This window comes from Anser cygnoides, chromosome 3 (genome assembly GCF_040182565.1).
Source record: "Anser cygnoides isolate HZ-2024a breed goose chromosome 3, Taihu_goose_T2T_genome, whole genome shotgun sequence".
Classification (NCBI taxonomy): domain Eukaryota; kingdom Metazoa; phylum Chordata; class Aves; order Anseriformes; family Anatidae; genus Anser; species Anser cygnoides.
The window spans coordinates 11059389-11083963 of NC_089875.1; the positions used below are offsets into that span (position 1 = coordinate 11059389).

At 41.0% G+C, this 24575-nt stretch overlaps 1 protein-coding gene across 8 annotated transcripts in view; it reads right to left on the reverse strand.

The window, feature by feature from the left end:
• CFAP61 (cilia and flagella associated protein 61) overlaps positions 1 to 24449 on the reverse strand; it is an 86452-nt gene extending 62003 nt beyond the window's left edge. For 7 of the 8 annotated variants that reach the window (XR_010830862.1, XM_013191141.3, XM_066995463.1 and 4 more), the window contains exons 1-9: positions 24072 to 24449; positions 23546 to 23696; positions 23169 to 23319; positions 21033 to 21109; positions 20243 to 20310; positions 19106 to 19232; positions 13145 to 13277; positions 10990 to 11143; positions 4700 to 4791 (exon numbers count right to left, since the gene is read on the reverse strand). Coding sequence is in view for 7 of the 8 variants with exons in the window: in XM_013191141.3 (XP_013046595.2) it covers positions 4700 to 4791; positions 10990 to 11143; positions 13145 to 13277; positions 19106 to 19232; positions 20243 to 20310; positions 21033 to 21109; positions 23169 to 23319; positions 23546 to 23696; positions 24072 to 24129 (1011 nt within the window). In the remaining variant the exon portion in view is untranslated. The remainder of the gene's footprint in view (positions 1 to 4699; positions 4792 to 10989; positions 11144 to 13144; positions 13278 to 19105; positions 19233 to 20242; positions 20311 to 21032; positions 21110 to 23168; positions 23320 to 23545; positions 23697 to 24071) is intronic. The other variant, XM_066995468.1, reaches the window with a different exon arrangement.
• Positions 24450 to 24575: the final 126 nt, after the last annotated feature.

The window sequence follows — 24575 nt, forward strand, 5'->3', positions numbered from 1 at the left end:
ATGTTGTTAAAATGGAAATGAACAATAACATGAAAAAAACAGAGTAGCTTTGATACATTACTGAAAGAGAGAGACTAAAAGACAGGTGTAACTGTTTAAGATTTCTTGGGATAAACTCTCTGCTGATCTGTACTGCACCAATACATGTCGTAGTAATGCTCTCTTATGAAGTTGAGCTTCACCATCAGAAACAACAGAAAATGCACAGAGAGAACAGGCACCCTTTAAGTTCTACAAATTATGGGAGAAAATTGAAGCTATACTTCTGTTTTTAACATTTTGGTAGCTTTCTGTCAGTAACAGATTTGAAGCCTGGTAACATAGTCAAGTCAAAACCTCAAGACTCACAGACCTTTTAAAGTAAGCAGACTCCTGCCCTGCTACAGAATGCTCTCTTCACATCTGCAGCAGGTCCCACTTGAAGCTGTGCATCCCCACACCTTTCATAGAATCATAGAAACACAAGGTTGGAAAGGACCTACAAATTCATCTAGTCCAACCATCTTCCTGTCACCAATAATACCCACTAAGCTACTAAATCATATCTCATAGCACCTTGTCCAGGCGCTTCTTGAATGCTGCGAGGGATGGTGACTCCACCACCTTCCTGTGCAGGCCATTCCAGTACCTGACCACTCTTTGAGAGAAAAAGTTTTTCTTGATATCTAATCTAAATCTCCCCAGGTGCAACTTGTGGCCATTCCCTCGCGTCCTATCATTAGTTATCTGACAGAAGAGGCTGACCCCCTCCTCATCACAACCTCCCTTCAGGAAGTTGTAGAGTGCAATAAGGTCTCCCCTGAGCCTCCTCTTCTCCAGGCTAAACAATCCCAGCTCCCTCAGCTGCTCCTCATAAGACTTGTGCTCCAGACCCGTCACCAGTTTTACTGCCCTTCTCTGGATATGCTCCAGGGCCTTGATGTCTTTCTTGTAGTGAGGGGCCCAAAACCGAACACAGTACTCAAGGCACAGCCTCACCAGAGCTGAGTACAGGGGGGTGATCACGTCCCTGCTCCTGCTGGCTACGCTATTTCTAATACAGGTCAGGTTGCCATTGGCCTTCTTGGCCACCTGAGCACACCGCCGGCTCATGTTCAGCAGAGAATCAATCAACACTCCCAGGTCCCTTTCCTCTTCACAGTCTTCTAGCCACTCTGCCCCAACAGCCCTTCCCTCATCCAGTCTGGTCACACGATCATAGAAGGAGATGAGGTTGGACAAGCACAACCTGCCTTTTGTGAACCTGTGCTTGCTGGGCCTGATCCCCTGGATGCCACGCAAGTGCCATGTGATCTCACCCAAAATGATTTGCTCCATAACTTTCCCTGGAACCAAGGTCAGGCTGATAGGCTTGTAGTTCCCTGGGTCCTCCTTACAGCCCTTCTTGTAGATGGGAGTCACATCATCAAGCCTACAATCCTCTGGGACCTCTCCAGATAACCAGGAATGCTGATAGATGGTGGAAAGCAGCTTGGCAATCACCTCCACCAGCTCCCTCAGCACCCTAGGGTAGAGCTTGTCTGGTCCCATGGACTTGTGACATTCCAGATGGAGGAGCAGGTCTCTAACTGTCTCTTCCTGGATCACAGTGGGTGATTCTCTACCTGAATCACAGGGGACATCCAGGTCCAAGCATAAAGTACCCTGAGGATAACTATCTGACTATTAAAGACACATGTAAAGAAGGTGTTGAGAACCTCAGCCTTATCCTTATTGGTCACATTCCCTGCTGCATCAAGTAAAGGATGGAAATTTTCCTTGGTTCTTCTCTTGCTGTTAATATATTTGTAAAAGGATTTCTTGTTCTCTTTTACTGCAGTGGCCTATCTGAGTTCAAGCTGGGCTTTTGCCTTTCTAACTTCCTCTCTGCATATCTTAGCAAATTCTTTGTAGTCGCCCCAAGTAGCCTGTCCCTTCTTCCAGCAGACATAGACTCTCTTTTTCTCCTGGAATCTCAATAAAAGTTCCTGGTTCATCCATGCTGGTCTTCTTCCCCTCCGGCTCGCCTTACGGGACTCAGGTACAGCCTGCTCCTGTGCCTGTAAGATTTCCTTCTTGAGGAGTGTCCAGGCTTCTTGGACACCTTTGCCTTTCAGTAGTGACTCCCAATGGACCTCTGCAATAAGTGTCCTATTCAGGACAAAGTCAAAGTCCGCCCTCCGGAAGTTCAAGACAGCAGTTTTGCTAGTTACCCTCCTGACATCACCAAGGATAGAAAACTACAATTTCACGGCCATTCTGCCCAATACAGTCCCCAGCTTTCACATCTCCCCCCAGTCCTTCTCTGTTAGTGAAGAGCAGGTCTAGTGGGGCACATCCCCTGGTAGGCTCTTGAACCAGCTGTGTCACGAAGCTATCCTCAACACACTCTAGAAACCTCCTGTACTGGTTCCTCTGCACAGTATTATACTTCCAGCATATATCAGGGAAGTTGAAGTCTCTCATGAGAACGAGTGCTGGTGATCGTGTAACTTTTGCAAGCTGCTCAAAGAATGCCTCATCCATCTCTTCATCCTGAGTAGGCGGTCTATAACAGACCCCCACCAAGATGTCACCCCTACAGGCCTTCCCCCTGATCCTTATCCATAGACACTCAACTTTATCATTCCCAACCGCAAGCTCTTCAACATCAAAACACTCTTTAATATAAAGAGCCACACTACCACCCTTCATACCTTGTCTATCCCTTCCGAAGAGCTTGTAGCCATCCATCACAGTACTTCAGTCGTGGGAGTGATCCCACCACATTTCAGTTATTGCAACTAGGTCGTAGTTAGCCTGTCGCACAATTGCTTCTAGCTCCTCCTCGTTGTTGTCCGTGCTGTGTGCATTGGAGTAGATGCACTTCAGACGAGACATCTGCCTCACCCCCAGCTTCAGTATTGTTCCCCTAGGCACTTCTCTGGTGAGCTGTTTTACCCCCTTCCCTGTCACAGCTAGTTTAAAGCTCTCTCGATGAGTCCTGCTAGCTCCTGCACCACAATTCATTTCCTGCTTTGAGACAGGTGAGTTCCATCCATTGACAACAGGCCAGGGGTCGAGTAAACTGCCCCATGGTCAAAGAACCCAAAGTTCCTGTCTCAACACCAGCCTCTCAGCCACTTACTCATTACCCATGTTTTCCTAGCCCACTACGTGTCCTTCACCTCTCCAGAAGGAATAGGACAAAACACAACCTGCGCTCCCACTCCTTGAACTATTCACCCTAAACCCCTGAAATCTCTCTTCATAGTTCACAGGCTTCTCTGAGCGATTTCATCGCTGCCTGCCTGAACTATGAGTAATGGGTAGTAATCAGTGGGGTGAACCAGCTCTGGGAGTTTTCTAGTTATGTCCCTGACCCAAGCCCCAGGTAAGCAGCATGCTTCCCTACAGCTCAGCTCTGGTCTGCAAACGGGTCCCTCCGTTCCTCTGAGAAGGGAGTCACCTACCACAACCACCCTTCTTTCTTTCCTGGCAGAGGCAGTCTGAATGCGTGGAGTCAACTGCGTTGTCCTTGGTAACCTCTTAGGGGAACCTTCCTGCACCTCCCCCCCCTTCACTGTCCAATGCTACAAACCTATTGCTTAGGGGGGCCTGGGGATGCGAGGGAAGCAAAGGGGGAGTTCCCTCACAGTGCCAAGCAGGGACCCTCTCCCAACCCTCCCCATCCCTCAGGTCGCCCCCCCACCCGACAGGGACAGGGCAGGGGGTTCACCACCAATTGTGGGGTATCCCCCTGGCACCTTTCTCTCTGGCACGCCAGGGAGCTACTCCACCAGTCGATCTCCCGCTCACAGTCTCTGATGGCCCTCAGTCTCTCAACCTCATCTCTCAGCTCTGCCACCATGCTGAGCACACCTTCCACCTGCTTGCACCTCACACAGGTGCAATACCTGCTGCCCTCCTCCAGCAGCAGCAGGCTCTGGCACTCCCTGCAGCCAGAGACCTGTACAGCCACAGTTCTGGACAGGCCCTCCCTTTGGGTCACCACGGTCTTTTTGGGGCAAGCTCTCTGCCTGGTGGAGACCATGGCAAAAACTGTGGTCACAGAGACTGCCAGCAGGTAGGATGGACTCAAAAGGGAGGAGGGACAGCATCCCTGTGCCCCACTGCACGAGCTCCCACACCCACCGCCGCAGCACGCTGTGGGCAGTGCTCACGTGCTGGCCGCCCCTCCCCATGCCTGGTGGCTCTTTCTAGGTGGAGGGCCTGGGCGCAGCAGCCATCCCTGGCTACGCCCAGTCCCTGTCAGCCTCTCTCGGGAGAGCTGGCACGTGCGGCGTGGTCATGCTGCTGTCCTGGGCCGCGAAGCAAGGGACCGAGGTCCCCCTGTAAGTCATGGGTGGACGCTGCGGTTGCGGCTGCACTGGCTCCGAGGCGGCTGACCTTGACTGCTGAGGTTGTCTACTTTAGTCGGTGGCAGACCCGCACCAGCAGCCCCCATCTTTTTTCTCCCTCCGTGCCACTTGTTCCCATTCCCATGCTGCCTGCTGTTCAGGTGGAACTAGATGGGAAAACTCCTCTGGTTAATCACAACTGCCACCTCCACCCAGACCCTAGCTAGAGCAGCTCCTGAGCTATGCAGGACAGCAGACACTAGTGTGGGCACTTGCAGTGGACATTGCAGGAGTGGAAACGCTACTTGTCCTAGCAGCCTCCATGTCTGCTTCAAATTATCTTCAAAAGTTAGCAGCACTGCTGTATACAGGGGTATTACCTGCACAGCTGCATCTTGGTCACTAATATGTTCCACGTTTTGAGATGAAATGGACTCTGCTTCCTGACTTGTTTGGTTGCTTTTATCTTCACCTGAGTAATGAAAAAGAATAAACACACAAAAAATGAGAGGATACCCATCAGAATCATAGCAGTAACTAAACAGTAAGTGTGCCAGACTGCTCCTGTTGACAGGTTTCTTTTATTTATTTGTAATAACCACATTTAAAATAGACTCCTCTATTTACTTGGCTAGAACTTCATTAGACAATTTGATCTCAAGGCAAAATCAGATAATTGGCTTTAAAATAGGAATTGAACAAGACACAGTTGGGAAGCAATTCCTAACTCTTTTATTACATGTAATAAATTTTGACCCTATCTGAAGAGAAAAATATGAGTGACTAGTGTATTGACTGGTATCTTAAACTTTGTCTGCTGCTACCTTTTTTTCTGATGACCATAAGAATGAGCAAGGCTCTTGATTCTCACATTAATTCTCCTAACAGAACTGAAATTCAGAATAAAATCTAGGCAAGCCATAACCCTTACTTATTGGAACCAATAGGGACAAGAAACAGGGATTGAAATTCCCTTCTCATTTGCTGAATTTAACTAGCTCTATAACCCTTATTTCATTTCTTATAAAAAGTGATTGCCATTTGGTCAACGCTTCTCAGTTTGTTTATTTTTGCCTCTTCCTCTTCATCTCGTCTAAGAAATGCTCTCCTCTGCTGCTTTTCCTGGATGCTGAAGCAACTGCTTCAAAGCACTTCATCAGCCATTGCAATTCTTTCATGTATGATTTTTCAGCCAAAAACCAGACACCCATTGAACTGTGCACAGAATGCCCACAGTAGCAGTGACCACAGGTGTGGCAGGCTTTTAGACATCAGCATCATTAAAAAAATAAAAAAAAGGCTCAGTGGCAAAGAAATACAATTGACAATCAAATTCACAGAAACCAGGTTTTAAACATGAAAGATCATCCTACCTTCTTCAGCAACATTACAGCGTCACTCTAGTTTAGTTCATCCCAATCAGAGTAGTAATATTTTTGTGAGTAAAACAGCTCTCTTAGCTGATAGGGTGAAATTACATGCAGCCATATTATGAATCAATTTTTAATCATTGACTGACCTGAGAAACAGCCATGATATATACGTACATGATGCAATATATATGTTTACATACTTACAGCATTTCTGATCAAGTGCTGAATCCAATTAAAACAAACACCTACATATTAGGGAGTTTATCTAAATATTGTTATATGCGTTTTTTGCCATTCTACCCCCTTGGCAATTCCAAGGAGCAATTCCAGAGTTGATAATTAAAATGTTAACAAACCACAATAAAAATGTCCAATACCAGTGTGGAATATACACGATGCATTATATTTTATTTTAATTACTTAACCAGTATCTTAACGCAGATCTTGACAGTTTACACAGCAACACACAACAGCCCTACAGAACTCTGCTGGTACCTGGCACCAATGTGAGAGAGCAGACTACTAACTTTCACAACACCTTGATGCTCGTTTGACAGCAGGCAATCACCATTTCAGCACATGTAAAGTATTTTTGGGAAAGCAATTCCTAAATCTGCATGCTGATGGATTATTCTCTTTAAAGTCAGTAGAAGGTGAGGGTATTCAGAACCAGAGATCACCTGATAACCCATAAAGGCCACATCTAAAGTTAATGCTATGGACTACAATTATTCTAGTCATCAACCTGGAAAAGAAACATTGAAGTACTAGCAAAGCCTACATATGACACCAAATAACCACTTAAAATTACCAAAGCTAAATGTCAGCTGCTCTTTTTTACTCCTTGAGTGTGTCTCTTCAATAGCTCTGCCATTCCTTAAATCATCCCCTCCCTAATCTTACAGATACAATCCCAGTTTACTGCATTTATATTAAAAAATGAAGTCTGAAAATAACTTTTAACCAATAAACTCTTGAGGTATAGGCATCATGGCTGTAGAAAACAGATCAGGCCAGTACATCCCTGCATGTGAAAGCTCCAATAACACAGGAAAATCATAGTTTCTGAGCTCCAGGAGAAGGAGAAAAAAATTCAAAAATCACAGCACAATAGGATTCTTCACTCCTCTATCTGAATTTGGTAAATCCATCTAAGCTACATTCATTGACATGAGCATTTTTATTCATAGCGTAATGAGCTTTTTTCTCCTTAAGAAAAAAAAAAAAACTCAAAGGTTTAAAATAGTTTAGCCCAAAGTCTTTTTAAAAAATCTGTTATCTGAAAATCTGTTTCACTGTTAGTAGAAAAGAATGCAGATACAATTTGCAGGGCAAGAAGAAACACAGGGGTTAGAAATCATGGTTTCTCCAGGGGTATCACAGATGTGAGACTTCACAGAAATGATCAAATGTCGTTTTGATTAACCCAGCTACATTTCTCATTATGAACAGCCTTGCAGGTGTCAAAAGTTAATTAATACAAGCCTCTTGTTGTCATGTAAATATTGATATGTTGTTTCTGACTTCACACTAAAATGAAATCCCTTAATGGCTCCACCATTCACTACTGTCAAATATAGCTGCATCACTGTTTATATATATGCTGTACACAAGTGACTGCAAAGAATGTAAATATTGTTGCGCTCAATGAAGTAAGGAACATGAACAAAAATAAAATTAAAATAATTCTGGGATTGCTAGGTTGTTAGCAGAGGTAACAGTCGGCAGGATCAAGAAGCCAATTCAACATGAAGCCTGATGAAAAGCCCTTGAATCATTCCCACTGCATCATAATGTTTTCTGGCCACTAATTCGTGACACCATATAGAGTAACAACCAAATTACTGTAATTACCCTGAAATGTAAGTGGCATATCAATATTGTGTTAAACACAGATTTTGGTACACTCTTTCATTATTATTCAGTGCTACATTTTGAAAGGAAAAAATACTATCAACCTGTGGTCTCTATTTTCAAGCTAAAGAGCTTGAAAAAAATATCCTTGTTGGTTTTTAGATTGTTTTGTTTTGTTTTGTTTTCATATGGGAACATGTGAATACTCTATAAAGGAATGTGGCTCGCATTTTAAATTCTCAGCCTTTGAATTCAACAAAAGAAAGTCGACATCTTCTATTGACATAAGATGCAAAGGCAGCAAAGCTTCCCTAGACAAAAGACAATTTGGCATCACATTTCCAATACAATAGACTGCAGAAATGGTGCCATCATTATAACAGCATTTATATAGTCATGCGCATGTTATGCTATATAATCAAGTTTAAACTACGTGTCAATGACACTATAGCAAATTACAAGGACATAGGTAGGCCCTTATATTGGAAAGGCTTATTGATGGACTACCAGGTTGGAACTATTATTTGGGTCTCCATTTACCAAAAAAGCCCAAGATATAATTCCCTTTTCAAACTAAATTTTTAATAAAATGAAAAATTCAGACAGAAGGGGAACTATGCTTATGCTTTTTTTTTGTTTTTGTTTTTGGCGGTGGTGGCCAGTGGGGGGGGGGGGGGGGGGGGCGTCTTTTTTTTCCTTTAAAATTCTTTATTAAAATGGTGGGCTCTTTTCTTTTCCTTTCTTAATAATAAATAAATAAATAAAGGAAACACCACTGCTTTTCCTGGATGTTTTCATGAATGACTGCTGAGATGAATCTTGAGTCATGTCTCATTCAATAATAAAACCTGAATCAGAGCTTTTTTTTTTTCCAACCATTTGAAAAATACAGACTTGTTTACATAAACAATTTGTTTATAGTTTATAAAAGACATTTATCAAATATCCATCATAAAGCACATATTTTCAATAAACCATATAAAACTTTTGTAACTTGTGACAAGCTAACACTTTATTGAATTGATATTAGAGGTTAGAGAAATAACAGTATATATTTGTTTGTTTGTTTGTTTTCTTTCTTTCTTTTCTTTCTGTTTTCTTTCTTTAAAATTCAACTACCACAGCCTTTAGTTTCATCACTTTCTTTTTGGCTATACTGGGCAGGCATAAACAACAGTTTACAATGCTTCGGGACAAGCAAAACTATTTTAAAATGTTATAATTATGTTCTAAAATGTACAGAGTTACCACAATAGTTTTTATTATTATTCCATGATAGTAGAATTAATATTCCTGAGCAATATATAGCCATGAGCTACCTCTAATTTTACTATTAAATTTCTAGTGGCTCACTCTCTAAGAATGGTATCGGAGACAGGCAATTCACTGATGATAATCAAGTTCCTTCTCAGGTGTCTGTCTTTGAGACCCTCAATGATTTCAATGTGTTCAAGATATCTGAAAAAGCCTACCAATAATTCTCTTTCCCCAAGGCTGCTCTTGAACACAACAAGCTTGAAATTTGTGGCTGTAGCTCTAACAGAACTGCAGCTGCAAGCGCACCCACAGGCTGCCCACTCAGCAGGCAGATGGAGGAGACAGTAGGGTTGTAGCAGCTCCTGATGCCATTCTCTTCTGGAGACAGAAGTTGGGAATTGGCTCGGTGCTGAAGGCAGGTATTTCACAGGATCCTGACACAAAACTTATTTGCCATTCCAAATAGAGTGATACTACTCCTTTTTTTTTTTTTAATTGTACTTAAAAAGTAAATACAGCATTGCAAACAACCAACAACCACCAAAAGTAATACAGTTTTTAAATGGAGAGGGAAAAGAGAGGGAATCATGTCTGAGATTGCTAACCAAGGTGCTTAATACGCTTCTCAAAAGCACTCAGATGCTAAGCTGGTAAGTGTTATAGGAACCTGAAAAGAATCATTTATGCTGATTTTACATGCTTTTTTTTTTTTTTTTTTTAACAATTAGAAAATCCAATAGCTCATTATTCCAGCCTATCCAGGCCCCTCTGGGCAGCAGCACAGCCCTCTGCCATACCGGCTCCTCCTTCTAGTTTTGTATCATCAGCAAATTTGCTGATTGAAGGGAGTAGGCAACATATATGTCTAGACTTCCTGCTGATATAGCAGTAGGACAGAAGTCAAAGTGAAGTCAATACTACTCATAGTTAACGAGAATTTAAAATACTGAGATAATATTTGCAGTTTTAAAATGAGGTATATTTCATACTTTTCTGCACATTTTCATATAGCTTATTGAAGAACTAATCCCGAGCAAATTTGCATGACTTTGCAGGGTGGGAAAGTTCTTCCCAAACTTTGTTCCTGACCAAACAGTGCAAAGAGGGCTGGCCCAGAACAGCAGGAAAGGAAAGAGAGGTCTAGTTTTTAGAAGAGACTATCATAAATTATCTTTCTTCCTCCTTCAGTCCTACCTACATTTCTACATATGTCTGTCACCTATTTTGAAATAATACTCCTGAAGTTCCAGGAGCGCGGACTGATACAGGACAAGGCAGCTGGGTTCCTTCATCTCTTATTAGCAATATTCTTCTTTGCAGGGGAGGGGAAGTCCACAAGTGTGGCTGGAAGGCATTTTTTTTCTTTCCCTTTACTGTTCCATGGCTTTCAGCTATGAGATACCAGCTGGTGACTGCTCTGAAGCTGCCCAGTTGCTTTTTTGCCTGGTGCTTTGTGTTCAAACAAGCAGATATGTAACAACCTAGTGGTGTTTCTTTAATTCTATTATTAATAATTAGCAGACAGCAAAATGCTGCCCTTCTGGACAAAAAGACCTTCAACACTGAAAAATAATGATGACAACTGTAAATTATTAGTGGTCTATAAATAGGCAACATATTCATGTTACTGCTATTTGTTAGTTGCAGTAAGATGGCTTGTAGGTTGTTTGTCATATTGTGTCCAACACAAAAATAGAATGAAAACAGTTCCTGGTCTTCCAAAACCTTGTAACCTAAAAGACTGCAAACAGTAAGCAGACAGAGCAGAAAATGAGCCTCAAGGAAATAAGAGAGCACAAATCACAAGACAACATGACAGCCACTGATAACCAGCTGCTTAGCTGCTGACAGACATTAGAATCAAGTTTAAAAATTAAGACTTAATTTAACAGCACAACTGTAGTCAACTGATGGGAAGTAGATGCTACTTTCCAAAGTAGCTTTCCAAAACTTGAAACCTACTTGTATCTCACACCTCTGTTTTGATGAGAGTCTTCAGTGTGACACACTGTACAAACCAACTCCCCTGAATTAAAAAACACCAGGCAACCATCTCCAAAGCGCAGACACATTCTTTTTTTCTTACTAATATAAGCCTATGTCCTCTTCCATTTTTTTTCAAAACCCGTTCAGAAGCTAGAAATAAATGCACATTGAATCTGCCTATAATTTTAGAATATAGGTACCTTCTGGAATGCTTGGCTCCTGTGACGCTTTGAGAACATCTTCAGGATGTGGTTTACAGAGTCCATGGAAAGGCCCTAAGTCAAAACATGCATGAAACAAGGAAACATCTACTTGAGAGCATAAGCTCATGAATCCCACTGCAGTGTCTCCAGCCTGCAATATAAAAACAATGTCACACACATGCAAAAGTTGAGCAGATAATTTTAGTTGAGGACAAAAAAAAAAGGGTTGTGAGGAGGAAAGAGGGAAATAAAGGGCAAAACAAGAATTTCAGCATACTAGCTGTAGCTGTGTGTAAAAGAAAAGTATAAAGGAAAGTTGAAGATTTGTTTTCAATTAAGTGTATTACACCCTCTACATTAGGTGTTATTATTATTGCTATTGTTATTGTTGTTGTTGTTGTTATTATTATTATTATTATTATAGTTATGATTTGCAGGGGGATTAGAATTATTTATACGGACCAAATTATGATCTACTGTTTCAATAAAACACCCTTCACCTAGAGACCTCCAAAAAGGGCATAATTGTTCCTTAAGTGCAGCTAAACTAGAATCTGGATTTAGCTAACCATAATGGTTGACTAATTATTTGATGCTATTTTGTAAATAAATTGTGCTCAAACTGAAAAGCGTATTTTATTTTCCTATGAAAATAATAAAAGAAAACAATTGTACAGTATATAAAGAGTTCTAAAACATTATATGGCATGTATTATGAAAAGTAATTACAAGCATCGAATATTTTCAGGTTCTGAAAATATCTAAGAACCAGCCTTCAAAAAAAAAAAAAAAAAGCCCTGGGAATGACAAAGATCCCTGCAACACTGAAATGGCATGTCACTTTATGTTTGATTATTACTGAATGTTTCCAGAAAGTTGCAGAGTTGAGACAGAAATAGACTCTGGAAAATCAGAACCAGTGTGTTAGAGGGGTTTGGCTTCAAGCTGAGACCAGTCTAGAAGTAGGAAACTCTTCAAATGTTAGCACTATATTCAACTTTCTCATAAAACAAATAATCAACATTTTTTTTCCTTAATACACATAATGAAAGCCTTCTTTAAAAACATTATGAAAACTCACAGGATGGATTTTTATGGCTGTTTTATTCTGCCATCAGCACTCCAATAAAAATAAAAAAAATCAAGTTTAATTTTTTTCCCCAAACAACAAGTGATTGTTTGTTTGCGTAACTGAACAAAAGCTGGGTCACTGCAGTTGTCTGGCTGCTGTGTAATTTTAGGCCCAAGGCTCAGCAGAGGCTGATTAACCAATCCATCTACCATATGTGCAAAAAGAGGTTGCCAGCTTCATTCTCTGCAGGGAAAATTGGCATCTATCTTGGTTCGTATGAAGGTGTCTTTCACAGCAGCAGAGGCAAGTATAAAATATGAGGGCCTGAAACACTTTTTGCTGGTATCATATCGAGCAATGAACGTACAATTGAAATGTATTATTTATAAAGATAGCCATTTGTAATGTGCTATTACACTAATGGCTTATTGTTTCCTATTTGGCTTCCAATGGCAGTGATTACATGTTAAGGTTTTATAAAATCATTTGGTATAGAAAGCAGACTTCTGGAATTAAGTAGGTTATGTTGCCTATCAGCTTATGATACCATGCACAGTTACTAACGCGTGAAAATATTAAGAGGAATTTTCAGACGGATAGCTATTAGTACCTCTTTCTTATTTAAATTAATTCCTGAGTTTCTGTCTTCAGTTCAGCAAAAACCTGACTGCCCCAGCCAGGAGATGGAAAAAATATACATCATTTTTAACTGAGAAATGGTTACTGGCTTCTAGTTTTCACATGCAATATTAATTTTCACAAGGAATGAAAATTGGTCATCTATAATGTAAAATGTCTAAAACAGCAACCTTTTTTTCGGAGTGGCCTGTTCCAATTCCTTGGAAAGAATCCACACAATTACCAGGAATTGCTGCTTCATTTACTTAACAGGAGATACCACTCCTAAAGAACTGAGATACACAAAGAAAGTGGCAGAGGGCATTGTGTGTGTGCAGATCATGACTTCTACCTTCCAAAAGTGAGCTTGTTCTTTTTATTCACTAAGCTGCAGCATGAGCTACTTACATATACATCAGTAACATGATGATTAGATCAAACAGGAGCATATGACAGACTGACCTCACAAACAACAGCTTGATTTTCTTCATCTTGATGTTCTATTATATCAGCAAGAAAATATTCGCTATAGGTTTCTTTCAGAGTCTCATTCTGGCGCATCCAGATTGGCATGAGATCATTGTAATCTTCCAACCTATGAAAAAGAGATTATGTAATGTCCTAAAACTCTGCTGTTAAAAGGTCCCAATACCTCTGTTCCCCTCTGTTAGCATACTGACAGATATTAAAAATCACTGATCCAAAGCCCCTACCAGTGAAGAAATAATTTCACATAGGACATCTCCTAACACACACTAAGTTGGTAGCCTCAGCACCAGAGGAGAGACGAAAGCACTTTTAAAAGCCAACGCAACCCACCTTAGATCTGGATTTCGCCATGGAGATGGTTATCTTTCCCTCAAAGCAAAAAATATGAGGGTAGCCCTGTTCAAAATTCTCTCGCCTAAGGCATCTCAGGCCAGGTGGATCTGGGCTTTTGGCCTCATTTAAAATAATTACACTCAGTGAGCCCAATCTCAGTTGGTTAGAGTTGGCAGAGATCTCAAAAAGAGCTACACCAGTGCAATTTAGGAAATCAGTTGTGTTTTTTAAGAAAAATTAAAAAAAAGAAAAAGAAAAAGAAAAAAAATACAAAATAGTGCCTTCTTGTATGGGAGAAACAGTGCTGAGTATTGGCTAGATTACTGTTATTACACACAGCAGTGTGGGAGTCAACTGGCAGAAATTGAACCATTATGCCTTTGTAAGGTCGAGTTAATGCTCCACCATTGAAAAAGATACAAAGGCCAAAGTGCAATTACTGTATGCCTCTGCCTCATGAAAAGCCTTCTGCATAGGTGGGAGTGCAGCTCTGCCTCTGCTGCTCCAGTCTGGTCTCCGTGCTGCTGGCGTGAAGTGGCCAGAGCTGACTCCTAAGCTGTCCAAGTTTCAGTGTTAGAATCATATAGGCCCCAGACTGCATGGATTTTTAAATAGATAACAGAGTCCTTCCCATCAATCAACCTAAAAAAAAAAAAAAGTTAATTCTTTAGCAGGATCAATGCAAGTCTCACCAAAACCTCACTGCTTTTACCAACGTGTAGAAATTGCCATGAAGGAATTCAACAGAGGTATGTGCTGCACCCGTGGCATGTAGGCCTGGGCCAAGCAGCTCCAACACAGAACACCTTCCCGTGACAGGGTGAAATCGCTGCTTTATTTCTGTAAACAATGCCAGAACGTAAGCGGTCTGAGCAACAACTCTGTGACTCTGAAGTGGCTCAGAAAAGTCGGACTGCGGTGGGCGGTGAGGAGGGGCCGCTTTCACGGCACGCTTAAGAAATCCCTTCCTCCTAGCGTGCTTTCGACCGCCTCAGCTAGCGCAGCCGTGTGTGAGAAGGAAGATGACCCCCTGCGGGAGGCAGCGCTCGGCACACCACGCGGAACGGGACGCCAGCCCGGCACGTCCCCGACGGACAGCCCGCAGCCGCCCCCGACGGCCCACAGCGCCGCAGGGCTCGCCCGCCCCCTGGCGGCCTCCCGGAGGGCTGCAGGGCCGGGCCCTTCTCCCTTCCCTGCCCTGCCCTGCCCTGCCCTGCCCTGCCCTGCCCTGCCTTTCTCCACTTCCCCACTCCGTCTTCAGGCCGGGGTATCCTTTGCCCAACCCTCCTGCAGTGTCAGTAGAAAAATACAGTAAAATAGTTTTTTCCTCTAAAAACGATACACGCTGTAGAAACATGTTTCTGAAGTTCGTTATCAGGAATGCTTATTAACAATTCCCTCAGCTTTAGGAAAACTTGCGTTTTGCTTCAGGCTGCAGCCACTCAAGTTTGTACACACTTGTACCCAAGTACCTGTACCCATAGCTTAGAAATCTTAGCTCTCTACAGGCAGCAAGTGCAGAAAAACCAAATAAAGCTACTCTAATTTTCACTCTTTGCATGTTTCTGGATTTCACAGAAGCCTTAAATTTAACACAGCTGGGCCAGAGATTCTAATTTATCAATCACGGTCTGATCACCTAAGTACTGATGGACTCTGACATGAGACTGAAGGACAATTCAAGCGCTACTCTGATGGCTTTTGCCACTCCTACACACCAGAAGGATGTGACCTTCTGAGTAAGACCACCTTTCTGCCAGGGACCGGCGACCCCCTTTATTTTGATGTTATTTCTTATTCTCAGGCCATCTGTCTGAGAGCTCTCCGCTTGCCCTCGTTGGTCCCATTGCCCAGAACAGCCCCGAGATAAGGCCCTACACACCCCTCCATCCCCGGTCCAGTTGCGCTGACCTCTTTTTGTTCAGGTCAGCCAAGCAGGTTGTTCAGGCGAGATGGACAGTACGGGAGCTGTTCCAGCCTCCAGTGGGTATCTGTTACACATGCCTTATTAACAGCCTTTTGAGCGGGGTGAATAAATGCTTAACTTGTGACCTTTAGGATGTTCCTGAGTCACTGTACTATTCCATCTGCCAGGAGTTTTAGATAATTTAATTTTTCTTCTGGAGGGCAGTCACCAGATTCTTTCATTGAGTTTTAAGTTAAGAAAGCCAGCTTGAGAAACTAAGAGAGAATATTGTGACTATTCCCTCAAAACTGAAGACAGCTGCTGGGGTGACAAACTTCCAAGCCACGCTTTTTCATTCTTTTTCACTGTTAAGACACTATAAATCACTTGTCTGTAGAATCATTTCAAATGCTGCAAGAGAAATAAAGCTCCAAAAACAATCAAACCTTGTAAAAATATATTATAAATTTACATTCTTTGTATTTCAAACTAAAATGGTAGTCTTCCCATTCTTCCCAGGCACCAGTATCTCAAGGGCAAAACAGCAGAAAGGTTTTCTATTATCAGAACTTCACTACTTTCACATAGTAATTATAGCAAATTCATTAACGTGTTATAAAACCTCAAAGAAACCAAACTGATTTACGGTTAGAGGATTGAGGCTGAAGTCTTAATTGAAATCTGTTGTTTCACTGGGATAGATAACAACACAGACCCCATCTCCAAACTGAATGCTTTGCCAATGCAATGCCTTGCTATGCAGGCTGCTCCAAGTCCCTCACGGCATTCTGCTCTGCAAAGCACAACACCACAAGGCCACCTCTCAAGACACAGGTGGCAATTCTGCAGACTCGTGTTATGCAGAGACTGCCATACATACACTGAGCTCATGACACTCAGCAGGCTCTGCATAAGCCCAGTCATCTCCCAGCAAACTAGAAACTGTAGGAACAGAACTATTTTTAGTTTCTGCAACCCCCCAACCAGTACCTTAGACTTTTTTTAAACAAACAAGCAAAACAAAACAAAAAATATATCATTTAAAAAATATATAAAAACACTACAAGATTCCTAGACAGAGAACAAGCACAATAAAGGAATTCCACAGAGCTGCACATTTGTGATGTCTTACATACATGGTACAAAAACAAGGAAGAGGATCTAAAGATGATGTACCAGCTAGAAACTAGAACATAAAGGCTTAGTGGACTGGGTTCAGGCATACTACAGATTTATTTCACATTATAAAGGTCAGATAGAGAACAACTTCAAAATTAATGGTTAAGCAAAGTATCAGTTTACAGCTTCCCCTCGCCATAAGTAAGGGTAGAGGGAAAAGAGATTACCCTAATCTCCTATCATTGACCCAGAACATGTTGCTAGGCAGGTGGCTGTGGGCAACTTCCATAGATAAATCTCTAAAGGGCTCCTTTGAATGTTACTATGGATGCCAGTGAAGTATAAAAGTGAATACAGAGGAAAAGGAAAGGCAAAGCATCTCCTGGAAACATAATTCTTACTCAGAGAATCTGTATTACCTATATATCTTTAAGTATGAATACCATATCAACAGAGACTGTGTAATTCAAAAGAAATAAGCAGTTTCTTGGTTAGTTTTCTAGTTTTCTATGTTTTTTTTATTATTATTTTTTTTATAAAAGAAAATCATGTATATTATTCATAAAAACTACAGAAGTCCCAGGCAAGATGGTATCTCTTATGTGTTATATTGCTACAGCCTGCTTGACACTTCCAGTCATGTCAAAAATATTCCCTATTGCCAATATCTGATGGCTATCAAAATAAAGAATGTGATTCAAATTAAATGAAAAACTATAACAGTCAGAATCAAAGGGTACAGAAAAACTTTAAATCCTCAGGAATTAATTTACCTACTGATAACTTTTTAGTATTAAGGGTTTGTTCATATATTGATAGAAGGTAGACTACTCAAAGGAAATACTTTTTAAAAGCCTTTAAAAAGACCTTACTTTTTTAAAAGTGTAGATCAAGTTGGTATGCAAATGATTTTGTAACATAATGAAATATCCAGACCAACAGTAGAATGGTTTTAAGTGGCCAACATCAGGTCTCAGCCCTTTGTCTCACAATGCTCCAAAGCCAAGCCATAGGATATTGTAAGCATTGAATAAAACTGTAGGATAAATAGCACAGTCTGCAGATTTGTTTCAGGCCTATTTGACAAAATCAAGTATGTATAAAACATCTCTCTATGAGAGAGAGGTTTCCGTCAGCACCCAGTGCAAGACGTTAGCATGAACTATTTCATGAACAGATTGGTATGGATTTACCTGGCAGACAGAGGTTCCTAATGTGGCATTAACCTTCCATTAGCACTGGTCATACATCAATATTGTATGATGAAGCCTCCCAGAGACGTGCTTGTCCCTAAACTTCAATTTCTATTACAAGGACTGGAAAAATCTCTTAAATCATAATACTGCTACATAAGGACAACGCAGCACTTCCATTTAGAACAAAGAAAAACAACACCAGAAAGAATCAGAATCAAAATTATTACCTCATGAAACATTACCCTACATGTGCTCTTTGCAGCATGGAGAGGAAAATAAGTGAACCAAAATGTGATATATACTAGTTATATTTTGACCACAGTACAGAGAAGCATCTACACAGCACTGATAGCATATATGATACAGCAACCTATACAGAAAAACATAAAGCCTGTCAGGGGCAGAAACTGCATTTCTCGCTTAGTGTACTCAGTGCTGACACGTGCAGAAAACTGCAATTTGGCATAAACAGCAGAATTCAAATGACAGAAAAAAACACAGTTGTAATGGTCTATGCATAGGTAGACATCAGTAGGCTTTTGGATAGAGAAACCTGCATCTCTGCCTGGTGTACACTACCAATAGATTGGCAGAGAGACTCAATATTAATTTTTTTCTTTCTCAACTTTTTAATGACATTTATGATGAGTCCCAAAATAACTGCAAAGCTGTGTGAAAGGCACATTGTGTAAGCATATCATAAAAGAAAAAAAAGAAAAAGTCTTTGCTTCAAACTGCACACACTGAAATACATGACACTATGTAATAAATTAAAAAAAAAAAGTGTTACCCTATTATTTTCTTAAGATCTCTTGGCAATGTTGAGGAGGCCTGATGGCCTGCTCCCCTGATGCACAATGACAGGGAATATATGAAGTGCTTATGCAAAAAACTGTACAAGAGCAGAAGGAGAATTACTTTCCATGTCTGACAGACTAGTGGAATTAGGGAGTCTCTACTCTTTTATTTAATTGCTCTAGATGATAAACCCTCCTCTTCAGTTTTTGCTCACCTGGTCGAAGTATGATACAATTAAAAAATGCAAAAAATTAATTGGAATATGCTCCTGAAAACTATATGCACTCACTAAAATACACAACAAGACAATAAAGCCAACATTCACAGAATAAACATTGCTGACCAAAAAATGTATTATTTCTATTATTTCTAGATAGAAAATCAGATTTACAAAAAATACAATTGATCTTGCTATGAAGTAGAATAAAAACAGCATAATCATAAAACAACTACTTAATTAGGTTATCAAGAAAAATCATGGCCACTGAATTAAGATACTGATGCTGTAAATCAAAATGTGAATTCTTTAAATTGCCCCAGACAGACCTTCTCATAAATGTAGAAGCAAGAAAACTGCATTACCTTGCTTTGCGAACATGCAGCTGCGGGTGATACCGATGTCTGGGGCTCACAAGCAAAGTAAAGTTTATATCCACTGCTGAACCTGAAGCAGTTATCATCTTTTCAAAGACACTTTCCAAGCCTGGCTCTGTGAACAATAAAAATCTGTTAGGAGCTGCAGAGAAACATCATTATTTGAACTTTAAAATTATCAGCAAAACTGTTTGAGGAAAAAGGATTTTTGAATTTAAACCCCAGATGGCATAATGCTCTCTTAAATTAAGCAATGAAACAACACTGTAAAGCACTGGAGAATCTCTTTGTCAGGACTTGGTACACTGAAGAAAAGCTGAGATTTGTAGTTAGGGTAGTTTTCACAAAAGCCATTATATAGGTACTGGTTTCTGTACTTTATACATTACTAAGGAATTGTTTAACGTGACCTGGCACTAAGATACCGAGAAACTGGTATATCAGAAAAAACTCCAGTTCACTTTAAGGAAAGCTACAGGCAAACATATCAGTCATTAAGTAGCTGTTTAGCTTAACAGTCTGAATTCAGAACTGAAATTCAAAGTCAGATGGTAAGATGTGCATCCTCCCATCTTTTGCTCTAAAAGAAACAATTCTAGCTTCCTTCCACGTCTCCAGCACTCCTTCTGTGCCTTACCAGAAAGAGTCCTCTTCTCCTCTTGTACTCACTTGGCCAAGTGAGAGAAAGTACCTGATGTGACTGTTTTTGATGCATAGGTATGATGCCTGGCTGACTGGTGTGTTAGTCACTGCCTGTCAGACGACAAGCACTCATTTCAATCTCTTGACCCCATTCAGCTGGAAGGTTTCACAAAACTTGTGGGAATTTATTTCTGAGACACCTGTGCCTCTGTTTGAAGCCCTATCCATTTCTGGCAAATGTTAAGACCGCAGGAAATGGATAGACTGCTGAATGGAACATGCAGCTTTTTACAAGGGATGTCCATTAGAGGATACTTTAAGACTGTGGTTTCTCTATGTTTAGAAAATGGTAACTGTTCTCAATATATTTAAAAAACAAAACAAAACAAACAAACAAAAAAACACAACACACTTCACCAACACAGTATAATAGTGATAACTAGTTCTTGTTATTTTAAGAATAAAAAAGTTTTAAATTCTTACCTAAATTCTCATCAGCTGGTATGAAGAGAAGTATAAACTGCAGTTCTGGTATTGCAATAAAAACCCTCCTGGACAAATAACATAACTGTATTCAGTCTTTCATCACTACACCAAATCAGAAACAGCAGCTACTCTTTTAATGCATGACTTTTTTTCTCCAGCGTCTCCAATCTTACTTCATGAGCCCATATGGCTCAAAAATTAAAGCATTTTATTTATCATAAATAATATGATATGGAATTAATCAGGGCATCTTTTACTGTTTCTTCTATCCTATTTCTCTCTCAATTTCCTAATACTTAGATTTCAAACATCCTGCTTTTTATATCAGTTCCACAGTAGTGAAAAAATTAAAGATGCCAGATCTCTGCTGGCACATCTCTGACCTGGCATCTGTGTGATCTGGCTTGACATGACAAAGTAACTAAATTTCACAGAAGCAGCACCAAATGCAATTCACTCTGTTTATATAAATAGGTTCTGAGCGATACCAAATAACCCGAGCAATCACTGAGTATTGAGCTAACATGATATATTGTGCTGTTTGTACTGCATAGCTTGTGACTTTACTGTATAATCTGTAGTTAGTAAACTACCAAAAGATGAACTGGGAACAACCATACTCCAGAAATATCTACAGCTTTTTAAGCTTCATGCTCAGTCATGGAAATTTAGAGTGGAAATTTAAGAAAAGAAAAAAATTCATTCTGCCTTGCAACTGCAATACTGATAGCAAACAGTGGGAGGAGAGTGCACGTGCTTCACTACAGAAAGCTGCATACTAACTCACCTAATAATTTCTTGGGAACATCCAGCTGCATATTCCTCTTTTGCCACAAAAAGATGCATGAACAGCGTGTTCAAAGGCTAGAACATGAAGAATGAGAATCTAAACACCACGAATATTGTATTTATTGTCTACCCAAATGCACAAATCCAATGCACGAATCCAATATCTGTGATCCACACTCAAAGTGAGTAACTTTGCATGTGAGTAACTCATTGCCTTCAAGGCGTGTGTGGATAAAGCTATATGAATAAAGGACATTTTTTATATTATGATTTGTGCCGATGTAATGTTTTTAAATTTGATTCATATTCCAGCTTACTGTTAGAATACAATTTATAAACATCACTTTTTTATTTGTAACACTGTTCTGTTCCTTATTTGTGTTAACTAATAACATTTAAATTTAACCACAACAACTAACAACTAAATCTTAACAACATTTAACATTTGATTAATAAAGACTATTTCTTTCCAGGTTTTCAGGGGAAAAAAAAAAGAAGCTTGCACATTCCTCATGCTCCCAAAATTGTTCTTCCCTTAAAAGATGTAGGAAAAAATACAAGATCTTATGATTGCATTGTTAGACACATTTAAACATCCAGAAAAAGGGCTGACTAAAAGACGTCTTTCCTATTTACCTCCAGTTAATCTGGAAAACACCTTACAGCAAAGGAATCTCACCTAGAATCTCAACTGGAACACGTACAATTGCTTTGCCAGTACAGAAGCATGAAATATCTACTGAATCTTCTGTATAGATTTTAGGAAATAATCTCCATTCTAAGCAAAGCAAGAGTTCTTCTGCTCCTCATTAATGTTCTGAAGCATCTTTTACTCCTGCTTCTGAGCAGTAATTCCTAACATGCTAAAGCTGTTTGTCTGTTTGTCTCCTTTTCTCTTTGTATGCCCCTGACATTGAAGTCAGCTGCAGCTTTACTGCAAGATACTGTCAAGCAGACTGCCTGAGGAAGAGCTTGCAGAACTGACAGCACAGCATAACCCAACAGCAGCAGCTGCACACTGAATGAAGTGGTTGTGTCTGCAATATGCCAGTACACAAAGTACTGCTCAAGTGACAAAGAAAACAGATTACAAGAAAATTGCATGTTGGTCTTTTTTCCCCTATACTCCCTTTGGCTGTAATAATTCTGTTTCTCTTAATGGCACATACAGCAGTTTTTAATACAATCAGTGTATTTGTCAGTTTTTCTGCAAGCCATTGCTTAATAACACCCAGAACAGCACCAAAAAACTGATGAACAAACTGTTGGGATGTAATTTCAGTATCACCAACACCTTATTCTGGCAAATGCTGCCTAGCTTTTAAGTGTTTATGGTCAACGTTTTTGGTCTTTTCTCAACAATAACAGGATGATCCAGTGCCTAGATGGATTGAATGAGGGACAGCATTTGAATAAACTTCTAAGCACTTATTTCTAGTCCATAATTTCTAAGGGTAATTTACAAACTCGACTGAGGAGCCGTTATGAAAGCTGGCACCACACAGAATGGAGTGCAGCCATATCCACACCAGCACTGAACAAACTCACTCCAGAATCAAGATACTCATGCCAGCACGGTCCTCTACTCAGTGTAATTCAGCATCTTCCAAAGAGGGGTATGCTCCTCATCCCTTGCTCTTCTCTGAAGCCATTAAATTTGGATTCTGTTGTGTAAAAGAGCAAAACTTTATTCCAAAAGGTGAGAAATTAGGATTTCAGTTCCCCTACAATAAGAAGTATGTTACAGCAAAGTCTCCACCTCCTGGGTAAATGCTCTGTTAGATAGCACCAGAGCGGGACAGGTATTTGAACAAAAAATGTTGGTGGCAGCTATAGCTCACGCTGCTCTCAGTGCCAGCGCAGTGCATTAGACATGTTCTGCACATGTCTAGCAAAGAACCTGCATTCCCTAATGGCCTCTGTCAGGATGACAGTTACCTTATGTTACAGTAGTGGCAAAAGCACAAGCACCCATGAACTTCTGAGCACCTGAGGGTTTAGAAAGATAATCAGCTTCTTTGGCCTGAACACCTCAGATCTACCTAAAAGAGATTTGAGAGGCCTATGTGTATTTTTGTACCTGAGCCTTAAGTGGAAAAAAAAAAAAACAAATAAAATTATACAATTTACTTACAGTGCATTTGTTGTTAAGGTAGTTTTTATGTAAGAATGATTCCCAATCAGACTGATCAGTGATATTCCAATTTGGATAGTCCAGAAAGGCAGCATGGGCTATAACCTCATTCTTCTCATTGCAGAGTATCAGAGAAAGATTAGATTTTTCTCTGTGAAAACAATTTAATTCAGAACTTGAAGAAACTATACAAAAGAAAAGCATAGGGAAGTTTAACACTTAATAATCAGATTGTATTCTAAAAATTTTGAGAACAGATACAAAAGCTGTTATAAGGGTATAAAAACATGAAGACAGGTATTTCCCTTTAATCTGTCCTAGAGGCAGGTCTGTGCCAGTCATATCTAAATAAAAGCTCCAAAACCAGTGTTACTTACAAAAGGTGCATGACATCAATCTTTCCAAAAACATCTTCTGTAAAATGGCTGAAGAGGCTGATAATATCAGAAACATCACGTAACTCTGTCCTTCTGGCACTAACCACTTCTGTATGTCCTCTTGAAGATGTTATTGTAGTCATCTTGTAAACTGTAACAAAAAGAAAGAAAACGTTGCTGGTTCTAGCAGATCCTTCCTGCCGCAATCCATTGTTCAATGCAGTTACTTGAAATGGATTGTTATAACAGCTATGAAGAAGTGCAGTCAGCTGGATGGACTTCTGTTCCTATTTCCTGTGTAACTCTCTCTGTATACAGGGCTACTGCCTGCACACACACACGTACAGTGTGCTCACAGTGCACATGTAGAAATAACACAGACAATAACGCCTACTGTATGCCTTCTACATGCTACGCAGGAAATGTTCTTAAGGGGATACAAATTGCTTTTGCATTTATTCACTTACAGGCATTTGCACGCTGCCTATCCGAGCAGTGCCTACCGTTGGTCCCCTCAAACTCTTACCAGCCTTGAGCCTGCAGGGCTGGGGATGAGAACGGCCTAGCGCTAACCGCAGCACCATGAGAGCTCGGTGCACTTTGGCCAAAGCAGAGCTCACGTCGGTGGCACCGAAATGCCAGGGGATCCTGACAGACAGGCAGCTCGGCAGCTTCCCCGCGTCGCTCCCAGCAGCGCGCTGACAAGGCGCAATCTGCCTTTTTGGTGCCGTTTCGGTGATTCGCAGCGCCGGCGGACCCGGTCCCTGACAGCCGGCGGGTCCCGCGTTGCCACCGGGCCACCAGGGACATCGCCGCCGGTCCCTCAGGCCCCAGCACCGGCACTGCCGCGAGCGGCTCCGTTTCCAGTCAGGACCGCAGCTGTCGCCCGCCCTGAGTGGCGGTGAGGGCGGTGAGGGGCGGTGAGGGGCCGTGACAGGCCGTGAGGGGCGCTGAGGGGCGCAGCAGCGCCATCTCCGCGCCGCCAGGGAGCGCTGCCCGCGGGCACGTGCCGCCCGCCCGGCGGGAACCG